This window comes from Apium graveolens, chromosome 2 (assembly GCF_009905375.1).
Source record: "Apium graveolens cultivar Ventura chromosome 2, ASM990537v1, whole genome shotgun sequence".
NCBI lineage: Eukaryota > Viridiplantae > Streptophyta > Magnoliopsida > Apiales > Apiaceae > Apium > Apium graveolens.
This window is the reverse complement of record NC_133648.1, coordinates 24,029,917-24,053,792: the sequence shown is the minus strand read 5'-3', so window position 1 is coordinate 24,053,792 and position 23,876 is coordinate 24,029,917. Positions and strand designations below refer to the sequence as shown.

The window sequence follows — 23,876 nt, the reverse complement described above, 5'->3', positions numbered from 1 at the left end:
GACACTCATAAATTTACATTAAAACGCCTAATTAAAATAGTGCATACTGTCACGTCATCTATCGCATCATCATTTGGGAACTTTTTTTATACATAATTGATAATTCCGAATGATTACTAAGTAATACTGCATTATCATCATAGCTTATCTTAAAGAGCAACTGAAAAACAAATAAATAATTAAAATAGGCTACAAAGTTGTTGAGCAAGATCATCCTCAAGACTCACGAGGCGGCCCTAATTGCTACTTGGTATCTTGTACGGAAGAAGAGTGTTCAATTTCTTTGCTCTCTTTCTGTGTTTGCAATATTGATGGTAGGGGTACAATTATTTCTGTAACCTGCAATTTTACTTTCCGGAATTAAAAAAATTATAAATTATTGAGTTGATTGTCCTACAAACATGCCAATGCGGAATCTAAAATCAGCATTCAGCAATAGTGAAAACAAATTGATCAGATACTGGCATGAAAGGTGATCTTATCAGATTTGAACCAAGGGCATAACCCTGGAAGTTTCGAGGTGACTTGATTGTAATCTTCCTATCTAACCTTATTTGTAAATGGGTGAGAAAAAACTAATCGATGTGCATGCAAGTGGTAGCCGCAGTCTCCTGGAACAGGTTTTAAAGGTCTCTGGTACCCTCTGAAAATATAAGAACAAATAAATTGTCTCAGTGAAGAAGGAAGAAATTTAGCTCAGATCAGAAAGTTTTCTCTGTTAGTGAAGTAAATATGAATAAACAGAAAACAAAGTGGATCCCAAATATATACCCATCTTGAGCAAAACTTTCTTCTACAGATTCAGGATCAAAACACTGAGGTTGTCCACCAGTAACATATAAAGGATCACCTGTAAAGTGGAAAAAATGTCAGTCACTCTAATCATTAACATAATAGATATAAGAAACGTAATTTAAAACAAAAGTCTAACAGTGTGTTAACAAATCGTGACGCATATTATATTATAAGAAACTTAGCTATGATATTCGAACAAACAAAAGTTCATGCATAAAATAAGGACCATCTGAAATTAAAAAAGTACTTGATAACATTGCGGGACAATCTACTTGGACAATTACTACAATTTTTTTCCAACAATTATCTTCAATACAAAATAAAATTCTAAACAAATGCTTTAATAAAATTAGAATGCAACAATGAATTCACCAAGTATTTATGATCCCAGTAGTCAAAACATAATACGAATCTTAGACCAATGTCATTATCCAAGCTTATGTCAGTTCCCAAAATTTTAATTGGGAAAAATATATAAAAAGCAGAAGGATGAACACCTGATGCGAACTACCAATAATTCTTGAACGTGCTAATAAACATGATAACACGGAAAACTAAAGAGTGAGCCTCAATGCCAAGCAGGCAACTAACCTCACCAACTAGTTGGATCAAATACATTATATTCTTTAAACAAAAGATATTATACTTATAAAACAAAGACCAAACCAAATACATTCCAGACCAATTTACAGTGTTACTTTTCCTAACTATTACATAAGAAAATGTAACATCTACTACCCTAAATCCCAAAATCCCCCACCCCTAGACAAGACGGTTCACAATTTAACAAACAATCTGTGAATTATAACATTTATAAGGACTCAAGTGTTAAAGTTAAAAAGATGTAAAGCTTCTAAAGATTACCTATCAGCGGGTGCCCAATAAAAGAAAGATGAATGCGAATCTGATGTGGCCTTCCTGATTGTATTTCAACCTGTCAGCCACCGGAATACATAAAACATACATAAATATCAAATTGGTTATGTGAGGGACAATATTTAATATAGTTAAAAATTTCTTTGGCACTTGTCTCTTTGATATACTAAGTACTTCATCAATTGTTTATCGTTACCAAACATGCTACAATATTTAAAAAAAAAAGTAATTCATAATATTTCCAAACTCGTTGAGGAAAAATAGGTTTACTCCATCTACCCGTGTTGATGGTGCTAGATATTGGTACCACAAAAGATATATAAGTCAACATAATCACTTCAATTGCGTTCACAAAAAGGAGTAAGTTTATTTGTTGACTTTTCTGTGGCCAAAAACAATGGGACAGTGGAGAAAGGATATGTGGTCAATGTATATGGAAAAAGGGAGTACAAGAAATAGTTATAACTGTCTGACGTAGTACCTCCACCAATGTGCAGTTATATTGTATATTCCTCTCAAGAACACATACTTTGCTTAGAGCCAATTTTCCTGTCAAAGAATAAATTTTTTGAACACGTGAGAAACAAATAATGCAACTCACCTTACAATGTGAAATTGTATAATCATTAAAATTCAATGGAAGTAATGATGCTGAGCCAACTATTACAAGATTAATTTTTTATTTATTTATACTATTATTTAAGAAAATAGTTATTGTAATTTATAATGAATTTATTTTTAAATATATATATATATATATTAAAAAAGTCGATTATTAGGAATATCTAAGTCACGGTAGAGTAATAAAATGAATTTCTTCTGTATTTAATGAAGAAAAGGCCCGTTTTCTTTGGCACAATTTGAAGTTAAAATGCAAAAAAAAAAATCTAAATAATAGAAGGCCCTTTTGGCACTAAGAAACATAAAAAGAACTTGCGCTTAGAGTTGTTAACAAAACTGTGTTTTGGTGCAGTAGATGTTGAGTACAGAGTAACACGCGGGTGTGGGTTCCACTCCCACCATTTGCTTTTTATTTAGTTTTTATGCGAAGTTTGACCAACAACTCACATGCAGGAATCAGTTGATAAAAATGAACAAAACGCAAAGTCCAGCAGCATTTCTAAGAAGGGAAAATGAATTTTTTCGTCACCCAACTTATCGTGTTTTTAGGAATTTACCATTCAACTATTATTTTTTTTCTTTTACTCACTAATGTTAGGTTCGTATTTGTTTTTAGTCACTAACGTTAGGTTCGGATTTGATTATTAGCATTATGTCAATTTTTGGTAGCTTTATTAAAATATTAAAATATAGTGGTAGTCTGTAATATTTTAATGATTTGATATATGTCTATATCTTTATATATAGTACTTCATATGTCCCCAAGACGTTTACCTTGGTGATGAGAGTTTGACAAGTATTTTAAGGCTCCTAAAAGATGTAGTTTCATGAATTATTTTTAATTTTTTTCTTCTAAATAATAATTTAACGTTTAAATTTTTATATACAAAAAAAAATCTTAAAAATAAGTTATAAAACTATGTTTGTAAGATAAATATCTTGTGAGAGTTGTTTGATTTCATACCAAATTCACATTATTACAAAATTATTATATTTTTGTGTTTATATATATACTTGTTTCACAATTCTATTAGAATGAACGGGTTTATAGTTTTGATTTTGGGTCGGTAAGAGTTGCATGAAGGAGTTGTGATTGGTGATTTCATTGGGTTTTTGAAAGTGTCGTTTGGTAAAATATTGATATGTAATTTTTTAATTTTTTTATAAGTACTTTATGATCAGTTTGCTAATTTGATTATATTGAATTTTTTATTTTTTTATTTCCCAATAATTTTAGTACGGATTGCGATGCCTCTTCCTAATAATTTTGGTTTTGAGTTTAGTACCCCACCTAAAAAGTAACAGACGTATATGAACTGATTTTATGCGTCTGTTTACAATGTATATACATCTGTTCTGACCAGATGTTTAAAAAAATATGCGTTCTTTCTATAACATACGTATATAATTCAGATATTATACGACTTCTCCATATGCATCTAGCAAACTCAGACACATATAAGCTTTTCTATAAGACACATATGACACTTTTTGTACTAGTTATCACTATATTTTAATAATGCTATAGAAAATTGACAAAATACTAATAATCAAATCCGAACATAACGTTAGTGACTAAAAAAAATCCGAACCTAACATTAGTGAGTAAAACAAAAAAAATTATAGTTGTGTGGTAAGTTTTTAAACACACAATAAGTTGGGTGACGAAAAAATTCATTTTCCCTTCTAAGAAATGTAACATAGAAATGTGGTACTCCTCGAGTATTTTAAGTTAAAAATCAATGTTGGATACCTAACACCACTACACCAGTAACACAATTTTTTTTTAATTTTTGCGTTTTTAAAATAAGTGGGTTAAAATTGTTTTTTCTGTGCCATAAAAGGCCATTTTCTAAACTTGTGCTGTTTTGGGAATTTTAACCCTATATTGTGCTAAAAAAGGCCAACACCCTATATAACAATGTTAGTGGATTCTTGATTAAAAAACAGAAGTTGATTCCAATTGCTAGGATCCTGATGAAATATGCTCTCAAGGTTATACATTCTCATTCATAATAATCTAATATGTATACAAGACTTGGTCAACACATTTAATATCTCCTAACAACGGAAATAAACCATATATTTATAATATTCTAAATTATTACCATCTCCCCATTATTTCCTATTTATAATATATATATATATATTAAATCTTTTAATAGATTTGTATCAGTGTTATCCTCCCCTATATAAGATGTACTCTTTGATAATTAAAATTGAGATTTTTGTCTTTTCTTGGGCTGTGATTCATAAGGTTTTTCTCTCTTCTGCCATTGGGAAATCCTAGAGGTAGGTTCTTTTGCACTCGAGTAAGCCTAGGGGGGAAAAAGTAAACCTAGAGGTAGTACATTATTTGCGACTAATCCATGAAACTTACATATTTAGATTTTGTTTTCAACTCTTGTCCTGTATCACATAGCCTTTTGTATTACAAATAACATGGAAGGATAAGAAAACCTGATGGTGAAGCAACATATAATCCTTTAGCAACTCCAGGATATTTTAGCATCCCAATTGGCTGATTGATGATAACCTATTTAGCATAGTACTATTAATATGTTTAATTATTTGTGCATAAGGGAAAGAGGCAAATATATATAAATCACTAGAAAGTAGAAACTTGAGAGATCCTAAATTATCATGCTGAAAAATTAATGGCTGCACAAAAATTATTTCACCTCATTCTCACGAAGAATACCACTTGCTAATGCCCGGTATGTCTTTGAGATTTTCCTAGTTTTACTAATATCTGCATCTTCAATTCTGTAAACATCGAGAGTATTTCCTCAGTAAAAGTAAAACTTAGAGTGAGCGGTTCTAGAGTAATCTCCAGTAACTCGCTAATTTCAAGAAAGAAACTCCATTGGTAAATAAATTAGAAAAGAATAAACACCTATCCCTTAATTTTATTCACTTTGCATAAACCAAAAAAAAAATGGCATCATAATGACAGACTTACAGACAAAATTTGAACATGTAAGAGCTACAACCTAAAACATGTCAATTTCTTAAAAATTACCACAAGTTCTAGGATTGTAGTAGCCTAATAGGTCATGTAACCAGATAATAATGCTTTCTTTCCTGGACTCCTGGACCAGCAAACAAAATTGTAGTCCAGTAAAAACTTCAGTCAATATCTCATTTGTGTAAATACAATCCAGTCCCATATTTTAAGAAAAAACTACAGGAGAAGGCCAAATTAACATTTAAACATACCCTATGAAGCTCAATTAACTTTCTCGGACACTCATTGATTGGTCAAACTATTAGTATTATTATAACTTTATTAGAGCAAGTCCTTCAGCCATATTGCCTATGTACCAAGTCCACTAGTGCTGCCTTTAGAGCTTACAAATATCAGTATCGGTATTAGTAAATACGTAGAATGTTACATTTTTCTTGTGCCAAGTCTGCTAGTGTTGACTTCAGAACTTAAAAAGAGCAGTATTAGTAAGTACAAAGAAATGTTATTATGTTGAATATAAGTATGTCTATTAACAAGTAGGATAGGCCTACATCTATTTCTCTCTCCCTAACTGCTCTATCTGTGACAGTACCTCTCTATTTTTCTCTCCCAAGATTCTGCTTTTCCTACTCTTACCTAGCAAACATTGTTTTTATCCAGTTTGATTAGAATAATAAATATTCAATCAAAATTTATCGGATCGCTCACCAATTTCATATCTACAGCCAGCTTTGAGAATAAAAACAAAAAGATCTAACAAAACCTGCTTTTTAAATGACGGGTGCTGAAGAATTTGCCAAAACCTTCAGGGACCAGAAAAATGCATTGTTGTTTCTTTTCATATACTTTTCGGGGGGGGGGGGGGACTAAACGAAGGTGGTCTAAGTCTAAGGTTTATATTTTATCAAGGATGTAATATATACGTTTATTTACCATGTGGTTCCATACATGCATATATTTACTGCGTGGTTGTCACATACTGAAAGAAAAGATTCAGTTTTAAACGGATATAATAACAGATGAACTTAACTCCCAAGGGTCCACAACTACACAAAGATTTGATTGTCAAAAGCCATCAACAAAAACAACTTCATACAGTAGTTTTTTTAGTTGAGCATGCCATGCACCTAAATATTTTGGACTTGAGCTACATCAGTTTTGTAAAAAATATCGATTCAAAATATATTTTAATGATCTTCTAGACTCTGTTTAGTTTGGCTAAAACAAATTTCTGATTATCCATTTGTTTGGTCTAAGACAAATATAATCCTGATTTCTCTGTGTATTTCAAGGATAATAAATTGTTTTTCTAAGGAGAATATTCGGAAACTGTTATCATATTAGGGTAAACATTTTCCAGATTCTTGGAACAGTTCATTAAAACAATGATTTAGAACTTCACAAAGAAAGCTAAATTATTTTTCGGAAAAATATTGTGGGATAAATTATTCTTAGCAAATTATATTCCAGAAAATTATTTTCCAAGCTCAGATTATTTTCCTGTAAACAAATGGAGCCAAAATTAAATAAATCAGTAATATATTTTTCTAAATCAAACAACTGATGGAAAATCAGAAAATACTATCGTTTGACTATTTTCTAGAGGTAAGACATAATTGCACTTGGACATAATCACAAATAAGCATTTTTTAAGTGCACGGAAATAATATAGCATGTCTCTGACCTCGTACTCCCAACAGTTGAGGTTCCATCAGCAAAATATGCCGATATACGAGCTTTTGCAAGCTTTGTCTTTGCACAAAGCAATATTCCTAAGACAAAAAGGGGGGGGGGGGAGACAATTGCAGGATTACCATTTTTTATTTTACATAAAAAGATAAGAAATTAGTTAAATTCATCACAAGTAAAGAATTAGTATGAATATTATCCACAAATAAATTTAGAGCGTAGCAGTCATAATAGTCTAACAGCCTCCATAGGTTTATGAGGCAGGAAATAAAAGAAATTCTTGTTGTCCTCCAACTATAAAGTAATGTATCCAAAATCCAAATACATGAATACAGTTCTTAAAAGCACAATAGTACCTTTTAACCATTAATATCTCCGTCCATATACTTCGGAAAATCATCAATATTATTTCATACTATTTATGTTATTAATTAAATACAGAATTTTTCAACTATAATCTTAATTGTGCTTAATTTGGTCAGATACAAATATGATACTGAGAACATACCTGATGTACCTCTTCCAAGACGATGAACAGGGACAGGGTTTGTCTGTTGACATGCAAATATAGAACTTTGTTTGCTAGCGTGCCACTGTAATTGAGTCAAAACAGTCCGGTGCTGGAATAGTCCTCCCGGTAAAACTTGGAGACCGGATGGCTTGTTTAGTGCAATCTGCATACAGTATATACACCTCAACATTAAACAAGCAACCATCAAATAAGTGACCCTGACATCTATATATCTTATGTTTACACACAAATCATCTCATTAGAGCCACATTTGTAAGATAGCGTGCAAAGGGTTTTTCTTTTCGTCATACTTGTGGATCCTAAAGTAAAATAGAAGATTACAATACAACTTCTTCTGAGAAACAGAAGGAGAACCAAAGAAAGGCCATGAAAACTATATTCAGATAAATATCTGATAAGACTTAGATGCCGACCCTATTTAACTTCCTATTAATCTGCATACATAAACTTCAAACTTTAAAAAATAAGCAACTACATATATTAGATTCTGTACGATGAGACTGAAGTTTGTTATATACCAAATGATCATCTTCAAATAGAACTCCAAGCAAGTATGGTGCATCAGGTTCTCTCCAAGGAAGTCGGTGATATTGCAATTCTGAAGCAGCACTAGAATCAAGCTTATCAAAAAACAGTACAAAGATGTACTAACTACTAAATCAAACCAATATACCACAATACCTTAGAACTTTGGTAGGGTCTGTAACAATTGTGCCATCAACGGTTATCTGCAAGGGAATTCGCACTTTGAGAAACACTAGTTTCTACAACCCCAGACAATCAAAAGACATTTATGACAATTTGAAAACTAACCTGTCCATTCTCGATTCTCTGCAACCATCTGTCAGTCATTCATTAAAAAAGAAAAAAATTAGAGTTTGCACACTAACATTAACATGCACTCAGGAGTGGGCAAAGTGTAGGTCCATAAAGCTATATACCCTAATGCATTACTATTATTCAACATATTTCGGAAGTTGATACGGTTTCAAGCATAGGGGAGATAAGAGTTACGAATTGAACTCTATCGTAGCAGAAGGCAGGGGCACCTTTGATTCTAGACAACTTAAATTACGCGAGATACTACCAACTATAAAGCCACAACTCCAAAACTCATACAATATCAATATATGGAACAACAACTTTAATTGCAAAATCTGAAGCTTATAAACACTACTTTCTGTGGGTCAGTTCGTAAGGGTTTCTCTATTGTTGTCACAATGTCACGAGTTCTGGTTTCGACTCTCGTTCACCAGAGAAAATTAAACTCAATTGTAATTTAAAAAAGAAGATAATATACCCTTGCAAAGGAGCTGAACTCTTGTACTTGGTGGAGTAAAAATCAACAAGTGTGAGACCTGTTTATATAATGTAGTGAGTTAGAATAATGATTACACAAATTTATGTAAGAGAAAATATAAAAATAGTTACATAGATATAAAATACCAGAATCAGAGGGTCGGACGCGATCGGAATAGAAGAGGCCGTCGTTTAATTCCGGCCAGGGTTCTCCGATTGTCCGCATTTCACTGTTAGTTCAAGAACTGAGGATATAGATTCTGCTACTTAATATATTGCTTACATACAAAATAGAAATCTTCAAAGAATTAATTCAGAGGGCCGAAATTCCGGCCGATTTGAAAAACATTACAAAAAAAGCCCATCTAGGAAAAAGCCAGGCCTGGCCGAGGGCTCCAAACCGACCTTACTTCTTCGTGAAAATCTTGCTTCGCCTGAATTTCGAAAAATCCCGGATAAAGTTTAATTAGACCCACATAAAAGTTGAGGCATCTTAATTAGTCCCGATAAAAATTCGATTTTTATATAAAATGTATAATATTTTAAATTATATTTATTAAAATTATATTGCCCTATGAGATGTAAAATAAGTTATATTTAATTGATTTATCAATTTGATATTATAAATAATAATCCTTAAATTTTAAGTAATAATTCAGATTATTTGAATGTAATAAAAAAAATGATGCCTAACTGTTGCATTCAACCAAATATAGGAAGAAGGAAGGAGAAAAGATGATACGGTTTACCGTAGATTCTGAAAGAGTAGATAGGCTCATTAAACTTTAATTTATTTTAAAAATATTTTAAATTATACAATTTCATTTATATATTTTGTCATTAATTTATAATTAATTCAATTTAGATAGGTGTTGATATTTTGTTTATATTTTATTTTGTATCGTTCACTTTTTCAGTCAATAAATATTATTTACACAGTTTTTTCAGTTTATAAATATTGTTTAAGTTTTTTTTCAGTTAACCAATATTTTTTCACATATATGTTTTTTCTACATATATTGCTTAAACATGTGAACTCGAAATCAATTTTGTCAATTACTCCTCTAACAGTATTTCTGTATATAAATTTCAAATATAAAAAATTAGTTCAATATTACTCGGCGTCGCCTTACAGCGACCCCTCGTAATTTAAAATTTGGAAAACTGAAAAAATGTAAATACTCAATATGAGTTATTTTAAAACCGTTGAATTAAAAACTGCAATGTTACATTTCTATATATATTGCTTAAACATATGAATTTGAAATTAATTTCTGTCAATTACTCTCTAACTGTATTTCTATATATATAACTTAAATATAAAAAAATTAGTTATTATTACTCGGCATCGCCTAACGGCGACACCTCGTAGTTTAAAATTAAAAAAATTAAAAAAAATGAAAGTACACAATATAAGTATTTTAAAACAGTTGAATTGAAAACTACAATATTACATTTCTACATATATTGCTTGCACATGTTAATTCGAAATCAATTTTTATCAATTACTCTCTAACTGTATTTCTATATATATAACTTAAATATAAAAAAAACAGTGCAATATTACTCGGCGTTGCCTTACGGCGACCCCTCGCAGTTTAAAATTTTGAAAATTAAAAGATATAAATACTAATATAAGTTATTTTAAAACTGTTGAATTGAAAACCACAATGTTTTACCTGAATACATATACAAAACATATAAATTAGTGCATTAAAACAAAAGTCATTATTCTGCTAAAGAATTTTTTTTATTCAAAAGTATTTTAATATTATTGCGACGCCTCGTAGTTTAAACATTATACAATTAAAATATTTCTTTTATCAACACAGATCCATATCAATACTCTATAATTTGCAAAATGATTCTCCAGTTTTCCAAAAGATTTGTTGGAAGGCTCTTGAACAATAGATGTCATGGAAATCACAAATTGATTCCAAATAGCTAATGGCACGATTGCAAGCATATGTGTGTTCTGCAAATGTTTTTTAAAAAAGTTAACTAAAAACATAGATATGAAACAATATACTATGCATATTCACATCATGATTCTAATCCTGATGTTGAATTTGCCACAATATTCTATGTGAATTGTAATCATGGAGAATATAATTGAGAGTTAAAATTATAATCACATCCTGATTCTAATCCTGATATTGACAAACCATATTCATATCCTGATCCTGATTCATATCTTGTTGCATAAAAAATCAGGATTTCTCAGCATCAAGATTAGAATCAGGATGTTAATATGCAGAGTATGCTCCAATAGATGTGAGAAATGGTTCGAATGCAACTGATACAATTAAATCACAACTCACAGTCCAACAAAATAAGATTGTGTCTGACTGCCTCCCCACGATCATTACTTGATATCCACATTCTTGTCGCTCAAACCTTCAATGTCCAAGCTACTTGAGTAACATCCAGAGCGGACAAATGCTGATGGTCGTCCATATCTGAATGCAAGAGAGGAGAAACTTAATAAATTACTATGGAACTTCAATGTATATTTGAGGAAATAAAAAATGTGTACCTCTATTACCTTCTTTTGATGTTTGAGTATAGGTTGAGAACCCAGACATTTGAATATATAGTACAGTAAAACGAAATTGATTATGGTAGAGTTGCATAATCTTTTTAACTTTTAAACAAATATGTACTATTTTCATTGATTAATTGACTGAGAATTTGTGTAGCCATAATATTCTCTGTGAATTGTAATCATGGAGAATCTATTTAAAAGTTAAGATTGTAATCAAATCATGATTCTAATCCTGATGCTAACAAACCCTGATTCATATCCTGATACTGATTCATATACTGATGAAGTAGAAATCTAGGAACATATCATGATCTTAATTCATATCTTGTTGCAGAAGAAATCATGATTTCTCATCATCATGATTAAAATTATGATGTTAATATGCAAAGTATGCGCCAAGAGATGTGAACAATGGTTCGAATGCAACTGATATAATTAAATCACACCTCACAGTCCAACTGAATAAGATTGTGCCTGACTGCCTCCCCACGGTTATTCCTTGATATCCACACTCTTGTCACTCGAACCTTCAATTTCCAAGCTACTTGAGTAGCATCCAAAGCGGAAAAATGATGATGGTCATTCATATCTGAATGCAAAAAGAGGAGAAACTTAATAAATTAATATGAAACTTCAATTTATATTTGAGAAAATCAGGAATGTGTATCTCTATTATATTCTTTTGATGTTTGAGTATAGGTTGAGAGCCCAAGCATGTAAATATAGAGTACATTTAAACGAAGTTGATTATGGTAGAGTTACTAATATTTTCAACTTTTAAACAGATATGCACTATTTTCATTGATTAATTGACTGAGAGTTTGTGTATCCATAATATTCTCTGTCAATTGTAATCACAAAGAATATAATTGAGAGTTTAGAAAACTTGCTTCATGAATATTGTGTCTAACACAGTAAGAAATGTAACAATATAACCGGTCACGCGTAACTTGCATTTGAGGGTGATGAAAGTGATATAGGTATAAAAAATGCGCACATCGATAGCATAATCACCCGGATAGAAAGTATATTCATTAGTTCCCCTTAAAAAATTAAATTCTGAAATATTTAGAAGATATGTTGTATTTAAAGTTGCCACTAATAATGTCAAAATAAAAAGAAATAGAAGAATAAGTAATAAAAAAATAATGTAGTATGTGTATCACTGATACCACATTTTTTTACTCCCATATGCTTGAGCAGCGTGTGATAATTATCAAGTTGTTTTGATAACCATTTTCTTATTGTGAGTCAAAATCCCCTTCAACATGCTTAAAACCGATATCATGTTTAAGCTTTTCACATAAATCTAAGATTACCTGTGCATGAAGCATCATACACAAAATAATATTGACGAAATTGCAACAATAACCAAATATCTACATAAACAGATGCAATATATGCACTTGTTTTAGATATTAACCTTATAACTTACTTTAGTTAGATTATAAAGGGAGATGAGGGCTCTAACAAAAAATATGACGTTATCAAATGCTAATCAGGTTTGAAAACGACACAGATGACATAGAAGTAATATAAGGATAGTTGAAATACCCGTCGATATAAATTTTGATTCTCCAACATTACTTCCTTTTTTTGATGCAAACTATTGAAGATGTAAATTTGTACCTTTTCTCTTGACTGGTCCAGTAGCTCCTTAAATAATTTTCCCTGAAATGATTCAACAATTATGCTATGAAAAACTATCTTTCTTCCTAAACCCTTAATTCATAGACATCGGGATAAATGTAATAATATAAAGTAACCTTCAGCAAATATGTAAGCAACAACTATTGATGTAAACAAACCATGTGGACACATATATATTAGTAGAAAAAAATACACAAAGAGCGTAGGCCTAAATAATAAAGTAGACATTATTATTTAGAAATAACATATAGACGAACCTTATAATGTGAGAGATAACCATAGTATTTGAGAGGATAGCCCCCTTAAATTGACACCACCAATTTAAAATATTATAAAATTATTTTTTCAAAAAAAAAGATAATAAAATTAAAATATTTCTTTTCTCGATACAGTTTGATGTAAAAAAATTTAAAATTACATAAATTACCTTAATTGTCAAAAGGTAAATATATACTATATACAAATAAAAATTATATAGTTATATTCAAAAAAGATGAATTTTGATATACAATTTAGTTTAATATTACTCAGTGTCGCCTTACGGCGACACCTCGCACTTTAAACTTTGAAAATAAATGTATATACTGTACATAAGTTATTTTAAAATACGTTAATTGACAATTACTATGTTATATTTGATGTATACAATTTGCAAAAGTAAAATATTATTGCATTAAAATTATTTTGCAACGAATTTTTTTTATTAAAAAATCATTTTAATATTATTGATAACCACCTTAAACTGACACTTCCAGTTTTAAACATTATAAAATTAATTATTCAAAAAAAGATAATTAAATTAAAATATTATTGTTCTCGACAAAGTTTGATGTAAAATAATTTAAAATTACAAAAATTACATTAATTGTCAAAAAGTAAAATATATACTACAGAGAAATGAAAATTATATAGTTATATTCAAATTAGCTGAATTTTGATATACAATTTAGTTCAATATCACTCAGCGTCACCTTACGGCGACCCCTCGCACTTTAAACTTTGAAAAAATAAATATAAATACTCTACATAAGTTATTTTAAAATATCTAATAGACAACTATTATGTTAATTTTTTTTATCGTAAATAACCCGCAGCCGCTACTCTTCGGGCGCGCGCACTGGGTAAACCCTACGGGCTCACGCAATAGCCAGCAAACCACGTAAACCAAGGTAAACCGCATTTAAGCGATAGGCTCTGGCTTAGAAGGCATAATCATAAATTCTCCTCTCGTGGGATTCAAACCTTTGACCAAGAGGATAGTTATCCCCTGTTTTAAGTAGCTGAGCCAACCCTTGCGGGCCTATTATGTTATATTTGATGTATACAATTTGCAAAAGTATATATTATTGCATTAACATTATTTTGCAACCGACACCTTTTATTAAAAAGTTTATTTTAATATTACTGATAGCCACCTTAAACTCACACCTCCAATTTTAAACATTATAAAATTAATTCTTCAAAAAAAAAGATAATAAAATTAAAATATTTCCTTTCTCGACACAGTTTGATGTAAAAAATTTAAAATCACATAAATTACATTAATTGTCAAACGGTAAATATATACTATAGACAAATGAAAATTATATAGTTATATTCAAAATAACTGAATTTTGATATACAATTTAGTTCAATATCACTCAGCGCCGCCTTACGGCGACACTTCGCACTTTAAACTTTGAAAAAATAAATATAAATACTCTATATAAGTTATTTTAAAATATGTTAATTGACAACTATTATGTTATATTTTATGTATACAATTTGCAAAAGTATATATTAGCGCATTAAATTTATTTAGACCCACATAAAAGTTGAGGCATTTTAATTAGTCCCGATAAAAATTTGATTTTATATAAAATGTATAATATTTTAAATAATATTTATTAAAATTATATTGCCCTATAAGATGTAAAATAAATTATATTTGATTGATTTATCAATTTGATATTATAAATAATAATACTTAAATTTTAAGTAATAATTCAGAATATTTGAATGCAATAAAAAAATGATGCATAACTGTTGCATTCAACCAAATAGGAAGAAGGAAGGAGAAAAGATGATACGGTTTACCATAGGTTCTGAAAGAGTAGATATGCAAGAAGCTGGTAGCACTATAGAATATACTCATTGTAGTACTCCCTCCGTCCCTCCCAAATATTTATATTTAACTTGGACACGGAGTTTAAATTGAATGATAAAGTAGTGGAGGAAAATTTAAAAAGTGAGTAAAGTATTGGAACCGATTAATATGATATATAAAAAGTGGGTATAGTTGAGAGAAGTGGTAGATGTTATTTTAAAAATTATTAAAACTTTACTATCTTTGAAATTTTTTGAAATGTAAACAATTGGAATGGACGTCCCAAAAAAGAAAGTGAAAACAAATGAGAGGGACAAAGGGAGTAATATCTTCCGGAAAATCCTTGAGAATGTCGACTCAAGAATAAGCTTTCGTTTTGCTTTTACAAAAAGAAATTTATTTTGTTTCGAGATATCGCTCTCGTTCATAATTTAATATCGTTTAGTATCTAAATTACGCATACACTACACCATATAAGTCCTATCGCAACGCCCTCATTAAAGAATGTTACCTAATATGTTACCCTAGATATGGTACTCATGAGCTAATCTAACATTGTGGTTTTTATGTTACCTTAGCCAAAAACCTAATGTTGCATTAGGTAGAAAGTGTTGTAGCTTGAAACATTTTTTGTCAAAGTGTCACCTTAGAGTATTAAAACATAATTATAATATTTTTAAGATTAAATATTAATTTTAACTCATTTTTCAAGATTCTAAGCCGATATACTAATACAAATTTAATATAAGAGATATATGATACACAATATTTTTATAACAAAACTAAAAAAATATAAAAATGTAATATACGAATTTATATAATATATTAAAATATATAAAAATTGTATAAATATTTGAATATTAATTATTACATAATTGTTGCAGTTTGGGCCTGAATATATATCCAAATTATGGGCCCAAGTAATTTGCAGAGAGAGGGAAATTTTGGGCAAAAAGCCGCCCAATTTTTTTAGACAAATTGAAAAATTTGACATCTCCCTCGTTATACTTCTCTTTCAGTCCGCCTCTCATTCTCTCTCAACACACACTCTCTCGTTACCCATCTCTCTCGGCACTCTCTCTCTCTGTACTATGTCGCTACTCTCTCTACCACTCTCTCCCCCTACCATTATCTTACCATAATCTATGACCCATCTCTGTCTCTGTCCAACCCCGTTGTCTCTCTCCCAACCCCGATTTCTCAGTCCCAATTCTCACTCTCTCGCTCTTTGTTATTCACACCGACTACATAATTAGATCAATGAGTCTACAAATTATTTGATTCAAAGCTACGGTCGTGCCTAATTTGAAAACTTCAAATTAGGGCTTCTTAGAAATGGGGTTTTAATTTTTTAGTTTAAATTAGGGCCTTCAACTAATTTCTATGTCTTTGACTTCGGGTCTTCTTTGGTAGAATTGGAGCTTTGGAGTTTTAATTTTAGGTATTTTGATTCTGATTTTTGGTATTTTTGGAGCTTTTGCGCCTTTTTTTGGTGATATCATGAGTGAATTTATTTCATAAACTAACTTCTTTTCTAGAAAGTTGATAAGAAAATATGCCCATTTCAAACACCCTTTAACTAATGGTTACCTTACTGTTTGCGCATTTACTTCTACACCAAAAGGTTACAAGGTTTGTTAATCATAATTCATCAAGTTCAATTTCTTAATATCTACGGTATGACTTGTTCTCACTAGATATGTTTGAAAAATATGTATGCAGAAACTCGGGGAGATTAAAAACTATCTTTTGGTCTGAACTTCTGTAGTTTATCTCTTTATTATTGCCATGGTGTATCTAAATTTGTTCCAAAAGGTATACTCAGGCTCATACCAATTCTCACTGTCATGTGCCTCTTAAGCTCCCCGCTAGAACAATTTAGGGATATACAATTTAGTCTAAATATCTTGCATGAAAAAGTAACGTCTTTTTTTAATCTTCACTCTTGTTTTCATGTCTTATGCTTCTACTGTACACATTATTATTAATGATAGTATTAGTATGCGCTCTTTGAATAATTGAATATCTCGACATAGCAGTATGTTGAAGTGTGAAACAGTGTTGGACTAAGTGTTCTATTATGAACAATTTAAATGAAATATGATTTTTTAAGCTAATGTTCTAGTTCCTTTATCTGCATTATAGTTAACATGTCCTTATTTCTGAACTCAACAGAATGTGTTAGATTTTGATTAAATGTTATTTTCCGTGAACTGGGTTTATGTCTTGGAATGGTCATGCATTTTAACAGACCTATATTCCGAGAATACTATCTAATCTTTTATATTCGGTCAGTTTTGCTGGACATTGGACACTGACTCTTTAATTTCATTTTTCAAGTTTTGCAGTCTCAGAGTTTCTTTCAGAGTTCTCATGGATTATGCAATGTAGGTTGTTGAAGTTGCAATACTGACGTATTTCCAGTTTCCTTGTCTAGTGAGATTAAAAACTATCTTTTGGTCTAGACTTCTGCAATTTTATCTCTTTATTATTTCCATGATGTATCTAAAGTTGTTCCGAAAGGTATACTCAGGCTCATACCAATGCTCCCTGTCATGTGCCTCTTAGGCTCCCTGCTAGAACAATTTAGTGATATACAAGTTACAATTCAAGGGAAGATATGGCTAGCCTGTAAGATATTGGCGTTGCAGCCAGAAAAGTAAAAGATATAATAAGTCTTAGATATATAAGTAATCAGTTCTAAGGTGTGCATTTCACATTCCTTTTTTTTCTTCTTATTTCAACTTTTATGATGCGCAAGTTCATTAGATATTTTAAGAAAAATATTTGAGCAAGAAACTGCTATGTTTTTTTGACATTCTGATGATTAAAGCAGGTGAATAGAGGCCTTCTATATTCTGGCATTATGGCTTCCTACATAGTTTTCCTCTGTTGTTCTGCTATAAGAAGGTTAGGAAGAAAAACTAATCTCCTGATCTCCATTAACGAGCTCTATCTGTTCAACATTAAGCCTAGATTTTGTAATTCTCAGTGAACCTGTTAGTGAAAAATGTGGCGCACAAATGCATGGAAATGGACACAGCGATTGGACCTCCATATTAGTAAGACTTTGCCATATTCCCAAGGAACTTTGCCAATTGAAAGTTGAATTAAGTACTGTCTTTATTGGTCTTGAAATTAAAATGTAAATGTACTTCGTAGTGTATAATACTGGGCTCATGCATATGCAACAGATGTATAAAAAGTTTAAGATATATACAGATCCATTGACTTGTACAAATTTAACTTGACTTAGCAATGTAGCTGTCAGCTTCTCTCAGGGATTAGTATATATGAGCGGAGCATTGTATGACATGGTTTAGTGTATCAAATGTACTTAGAGAAAATGGCTCTGTTATTTCAGTTTATTGTTCTCCTGAGCTTGCATGTCTTTTTGTGCACATCACAATATTTACAGCTTGCCTACATTTAAACTTTGGCTGGCTCGCTGATAAACGTGATTACCAGACACAGTGTTATTATGCTTCTTGACATGTCCAAACACATCTAATATTTTGCATTTCTTTTTTTATACCCTTTCTGCACAATGAGCACATCACCAACTGTCATTTGAAGGCCGTTGCTTGATACATATTCTTATAAACCATGATCATTATTTTTTATTCCACAAACTCTGCGTGTTAATTTTAGAAATGTGATTTTTTTCGCAGCCTCGAACTGTGGTACAACACGATACTAATTCTTTTGACAGGGAACATGAAGAATGCAGAAGTTGCCATTGATGCCCTTTCCATCTGGTATATATTTATACACAATTCCACTGTAATAATTTGGCATCATCATTTAATTTTAAGAAATAAATGTTTTCTCTTTTGGCAGCCTCAGTATCAATGGTTGGGAAATGATGATAGCTCTTGGTTTTTTAGCTGCAGCAAGGTAGTAACAACTGTGTTTTGTTTTACGATTATCCTTCATATCATTTTTATGATGATATATTGGGCCATAACTTATCAAAGGGAAAATCAGTTTTACTAAGACAACTGTATTTTCAGTCACTTACATTACATGTACTTGTTTTTGCATAAAACGTCTAGTGAGCGAGTCTCAAATGAGCTAGAAAGAGGAAGCTCCAAAGCTGTAAAGTTTGCCATCATGCAGATAGTGCCGGATTAGTTGAGTTAATTACGATTCTCGTAAATTAGACTTGTAATGTTTGTATTTAGTACATTAAGAAGTTTGGGATGTATTAGATATAGTACATTTAATTGTACATCGGTTTTATGAAATGGTATTGTTGGATGGATCGTTGGGTTAATGAATTTGCTTTTGGGATTACATAAATATCAACAACAAATTTTCATTTTTTTATTAGAAAAGTGTTACATTAGCTTTATAAAATGTTACAATACAAAAAAATGGGACCCATATTCCACGTAATAACTGTGGTCCTATATGTGGGTCCCATTTTTTAAAAACATTTTGAAACTCTAAGGTAACATAAAAAATAAGTTATAATTGATCTCTCTTTCTGTTGCATTAGCAAGCTAAGGCAACATATAAACAAGTTAAAACACGATGTTGCCTTAGGCACCAAAGATGTTACCTTAGACCCCTAAGGCAACATGGAAAAACCTATCTTTAAGAAAATGTTACCTTAGCTTAAAAATGGGGCAAGCGCAACATATTTACCCCCTAATACAACGTTTTTTTGGTGTTACAGTAGGAATTTTATGGTGTAGTGATAGGTCAAGGTGACAAACATTAAATAGCATTTAATGTATAGACGAGCCTAAAATCCCGCGGATTATTTTTAATATTACATAATTTTTTAATATAATTTGAAGTAAAAAAATTAAGTTATGAGATTTATTTATTTGAAATTTTAATAATACTTATTAATATTGTAATAACTCGAATTTTCGAGACCTTGTAAAAACGTTTAATGAATAGTAACCCTGACTGACGAGGAAAACTTTTTAGCCCACACTATGTTGTGCATGAGAAAATGAGTTTCAGAGTTGATATTATGATTATGCGTACCAAATGAGTGTATGTAAACGCTATTAATTTTCGAAGAAAACGAACTTTGAAAAACGACCATATTTACGAATCATCGAGGATTACGGGAATCACAATATAATTACGAATTTAAAACCCTACGGATTAATGTCCAAGTATGATAATTCAAAACATAAGGAATAAATATGAAATGATTTACGTCACAAACCGTTTACGAGAAATTATTACGAAAACGTTTAAGCGACCGAGCGAACGCGTAACGATTAAATAAACGTAACGCACTAACTAACCATGGTAGAAAAGTAACCATGATTATTTTATCAAATAGTGAGCTAAGGTATAGGATGATCAATCAAGGGCTAGCAAATAGTAAGCTAAAGGGGCTAAGCTAATTAGCTTAGCTTGTAAACTACAAAGGCTAGCTAGTATTTGTCCAAGGATTAGGCAACAAGAATAAAATTCCTAGAATCTAAACTAGAGAATAACAATCAAATAAAAGATATCACAAGCATTATTTTCAAGAAGCTCCCAAGAAGCAACACAAAAACACACACTCTCTCTCTCCCTAAACTCTCCATTCGGCTTCTTCCAAAAAGAAGAAGAAATCAATTTCAAATCTTCAAGCTCTAGCCATGGATAAATCCTCCCACTAATTCTCAAGTTTCATACCAACCAAACTAAGGTAATATAAATCTTTGAACTCTTTTTATCAAGGTTTGATGGATGAAATAAATTCAACAAAGATGATAATGAATAGTGTGAATAGTAACTCTTCTTTGGTTTCTTGATTTTAATGGTTGTTTCGGTTTCCAAAAGCCATACTAAGCACTCCCAAGACTTCACCATCATCAATAACACATCTCAATCACTCAATAAAGATATAAATCTTTGACCCAACCTTATTTAAGATTTAAGTTCAAGATCCTTTTAGAACATAGTTGTAAACCTAGTTTTGGTGGAAGTATTGTTGTAATCTTGATGTTTAGCTAAGTAGATTTAAGGTTGATTGTTGCTGCCTCAAGAACATGATATTCTTGAGAGGAGTTAGTGTGGTGATGATGATATGTTGATTGTTGGTGGTAGTACAAAGATTTAAGGTATAAACGAAACTCCGATCGTAACCGTAATCTCGTTAAAACGAACAAAACGTAACTTTAAGTTTCTGCAGAAAGTCCCGAAGATTTAAACTGTATTTTATTGAAAAATAACCCATGATTATGATATAAAATATTATAAGGATCGTTTAGGAACTTGAATCGCGTGATTCTGATTTACGGATCAAAAGTTATGGCCATTTTACTAAAAGTGATTTACGCGACAAAAACTGCTACGAGTTACGAACTTTGAAAATATAAAGGATCAACTTAAAAATGTTTATAAATCATGAAATTTTTAAAGAGAGTAGTAAATTGAGTTTTCTAACTGTCATAAAAATTTCAAGTGAAAATAATGATGTTTCAATTTTATAAAAGTACCGGAGCCGAGACCGCGCGATTAGAAAACCGTAGAATCCATAAGCGGAGCCGACGATGAAAATGAAAACAGACTTAAGGTACTTCGGGAAAGGAAGCGACCATAATGTGAATAAGGATTTAAAGAGATAATAAGGGTAATATAAGTTGAGAGGGTGTATAATAAGTAGTGCATGAGTGCGAGTCACCGTAGAATATAACGGGACCTAAGAAAATGAATTTTGTTTATGATTATAGATTTCCGAGCAGAACCTAGAGCATCCTTCACCTCGAGATACCCAGACAAGTTTACAGACTCAACTCCATTTACTGTTGTGTTGTGAAATAATTGTTTTATTATCATTGCATAAATACCATGTTCGCCATGATACGTAATAATTGAATTTTTCGCATAATGTAGCAATGTTGTACGATAAGTATGTATCGTAAAATGTTTAATTCCGCTTTAAGCGTGACGTATAAGTATAAGACCGAGAGTCGGTCGGGATTTTAAGATAAAAACCCGGTGATCATCCCAGTGATATTATAGGACGATTAAAAGTCTATAGTAGTATGTTTTAAAAGGACTCAACGTCCACTTACTTTATCGAGTCTGAAATAAATATTCACTGGAGAATACTTTATCGTTCGAACAAGAACTATTTATCTACTATTCATTATTTATGGAGAAGTATTCTCCAATGAATATTTATTTCAGACTCGATTAAATACTAAAGATTATTAAATTATTTAAACATAAATTAGTTGAGGAATATTATTTCAAATATTCTTTTAAAAAGTTTAATTATTCAAGGTTTAATTATTTAACGATTAATATTTAATTATTTATTTATTTAATGGTTTAATTATGATTTAAAAATCACAGAACCTGATTCAAAATACTTTTTGATTTTCGGAAAATCATTCGAATAATTTCAGATCGTCGGAGAATATTATCTCGACTTATTTTAAATATTTTGATTATAGTTTCAAAAGAAACTCCCCCTTATATAACAAATATGTTGACAACAGTCAACTCACATCTTTAGTACTTCCTCCGAAAATTCTCGGAAGTACATATATATACGTACATAACCAGGTGTACCTATCAATAAGCAATATGTTTGGGGATTAATATATGTTCCAGATATATGATGGGATTCTTACAAGGACAAGGAGGGGTAGACTCCAGTACTTCGTGGACTGGGGAGACTACCAATTTACTACCACATGAGAAGGTATCTTATATACTGATAAACATGTGGAGTATGCGTACCTGAGAGGGATGGATGCAAAACCGTGTCTTGAGAGGGATAAACGCAAAGTGTGTACCTGAGAGGGATGGACACAGAAAAGGCCCGAATGTGCCCAGGGTGATAACTAATAATAAAAAGGGAATCGTCCATCTACATGTAGAAAAGATTATTATTCCGTAGTATGACTGATCATCGTATGCGGTGGCTCCAGTGAATGTCATATTCTTCCAATTGGAATTGTGATGCAATACCGTAACCCAAGCCTAGGTGCTGGGTTTACCATTGAGGTATTTGCAGGATAATAAATCCCCTAAAGAATTGTTTTCAAAAGAAGGTGTGTATCACCACTGAAAACTATTTTTGAATAAATCATAAATATCATAAATAATGTTTTTACTTGAGTTTATCATACAGTCATTTCATACTGTACATTATTATGCTGGACATTATAGCTCACACTTGTTTTCTTAATTTGACACAACACAACAGTGAATCAAGATGCCTATCATGAGACACACAGCCAGAAAACAGGTAGGAAATGACCAGCTATTTCGTAGGTTGTTTGGTGTTGTACCATAGGTAGACCGGATAAGCTAGATTGATTTTCAGTTGTTTTTAGTTCGGCTTATTTATAAGTATGACTTATGTAAGGTAATAAATAAGAAATTTATATTTGGCCGATGGACTAGCCTTACTTAAAGGTTATATTTCCCGGTAAGACTTAATTACTTTTGGGTTGAAAAAATTATCACTTTGTGGTTTGATTTACTCTAGTAATGAATGGTTCGTTTCTAAAACAATAACCTGTAAGTGTGTGTGTGTGATAAGTGTGGGGACGTAAAGTGTGAGTATTTATATATTGTGATGCGAGGTATGTGGTTTATAGTGATTGAGATGGAGTGGCCTCCGAGATCCCTGACCCCGGATTTTAGGGCGCCACAAATATACATATAGGTGTATAACTTAGTGATACTACAGTTTTAAAAAAATAATGTAATGATTGAAATTTATATTTTTATTGTTATTTATAGGCGTGTTTACGAAAGATTACTATATTTAATTAAAAGGTAAATTTTAGCTGAGATCAATAATATACGAATTGTCATTAGTCTGTTAACCGACTAAATT

At 31.1% G+C, this 23,876-nt stretch overlaps 1 protein-coding gene across 4 annotated transcripts; it reads right to left on the bottom strand.

Moving 5' to 3' along the window:
• LOC141707119 (RNA pseudouridine synthase 5) lies at positions 1 to 22,879 on the bottom strand. 4 transcript variants are annotated; one of them, XM_074510116.1, is made up of 18 exons: positions 22,769 to 22,879; positions 12,880 to 12,996; positions 11,772 to 11,914; positions 11,102 to 11,239; positions 8,928 to 10,755; positions 8,782 to 8,839; positions 8,295 to 8,322; positions 8,163 to 8,209; positions 8,000 to 8,090; positions 7,458 to 7,623; positions 6,945 to 7,032; positions 4,974 to 5,058; positions 4,753 to 4,828; positions 2,153 to 2,220; positions 1,660 to 1,729; positions 772 to 850; positions 550 to 643; positions 1 to 339 (listed from the first exon to the last, which is right to left on the bottom strand). In XM_074510116.1, exons 5-18 carry the CDS (start codon positions 9,004 to 9,006, stop codon positions 244 to 246), a joined length of 1,125 nt encoding a protein of 374 aa, XP_074366217.1. In that variant the 5' UTR covers positions 9,007 to 10,755; positions 11,102 to 11,239; positions 11,772 to 11,914; positions 12,880 to 12,996; positions 22,769 to 22,879; the 3' UTR covers positions 1 to 243. The 4 variants fall into 4 exon arrangements, with proteins under 4 accessions (XP_074366217.1, XP_074366220.1, XP_074366218.1 ...); XM_074510119.1 differs by having other exon boundaries at positions 8,928 to 9,214; XM_074510117.1 differs by having other exon boundaries at positions 12,955 to 12,996; positions 22,769 to 22,875.
• Between the last annotated feature and the right edge of the window lie 997 nt (positions 22,880 to 23,876).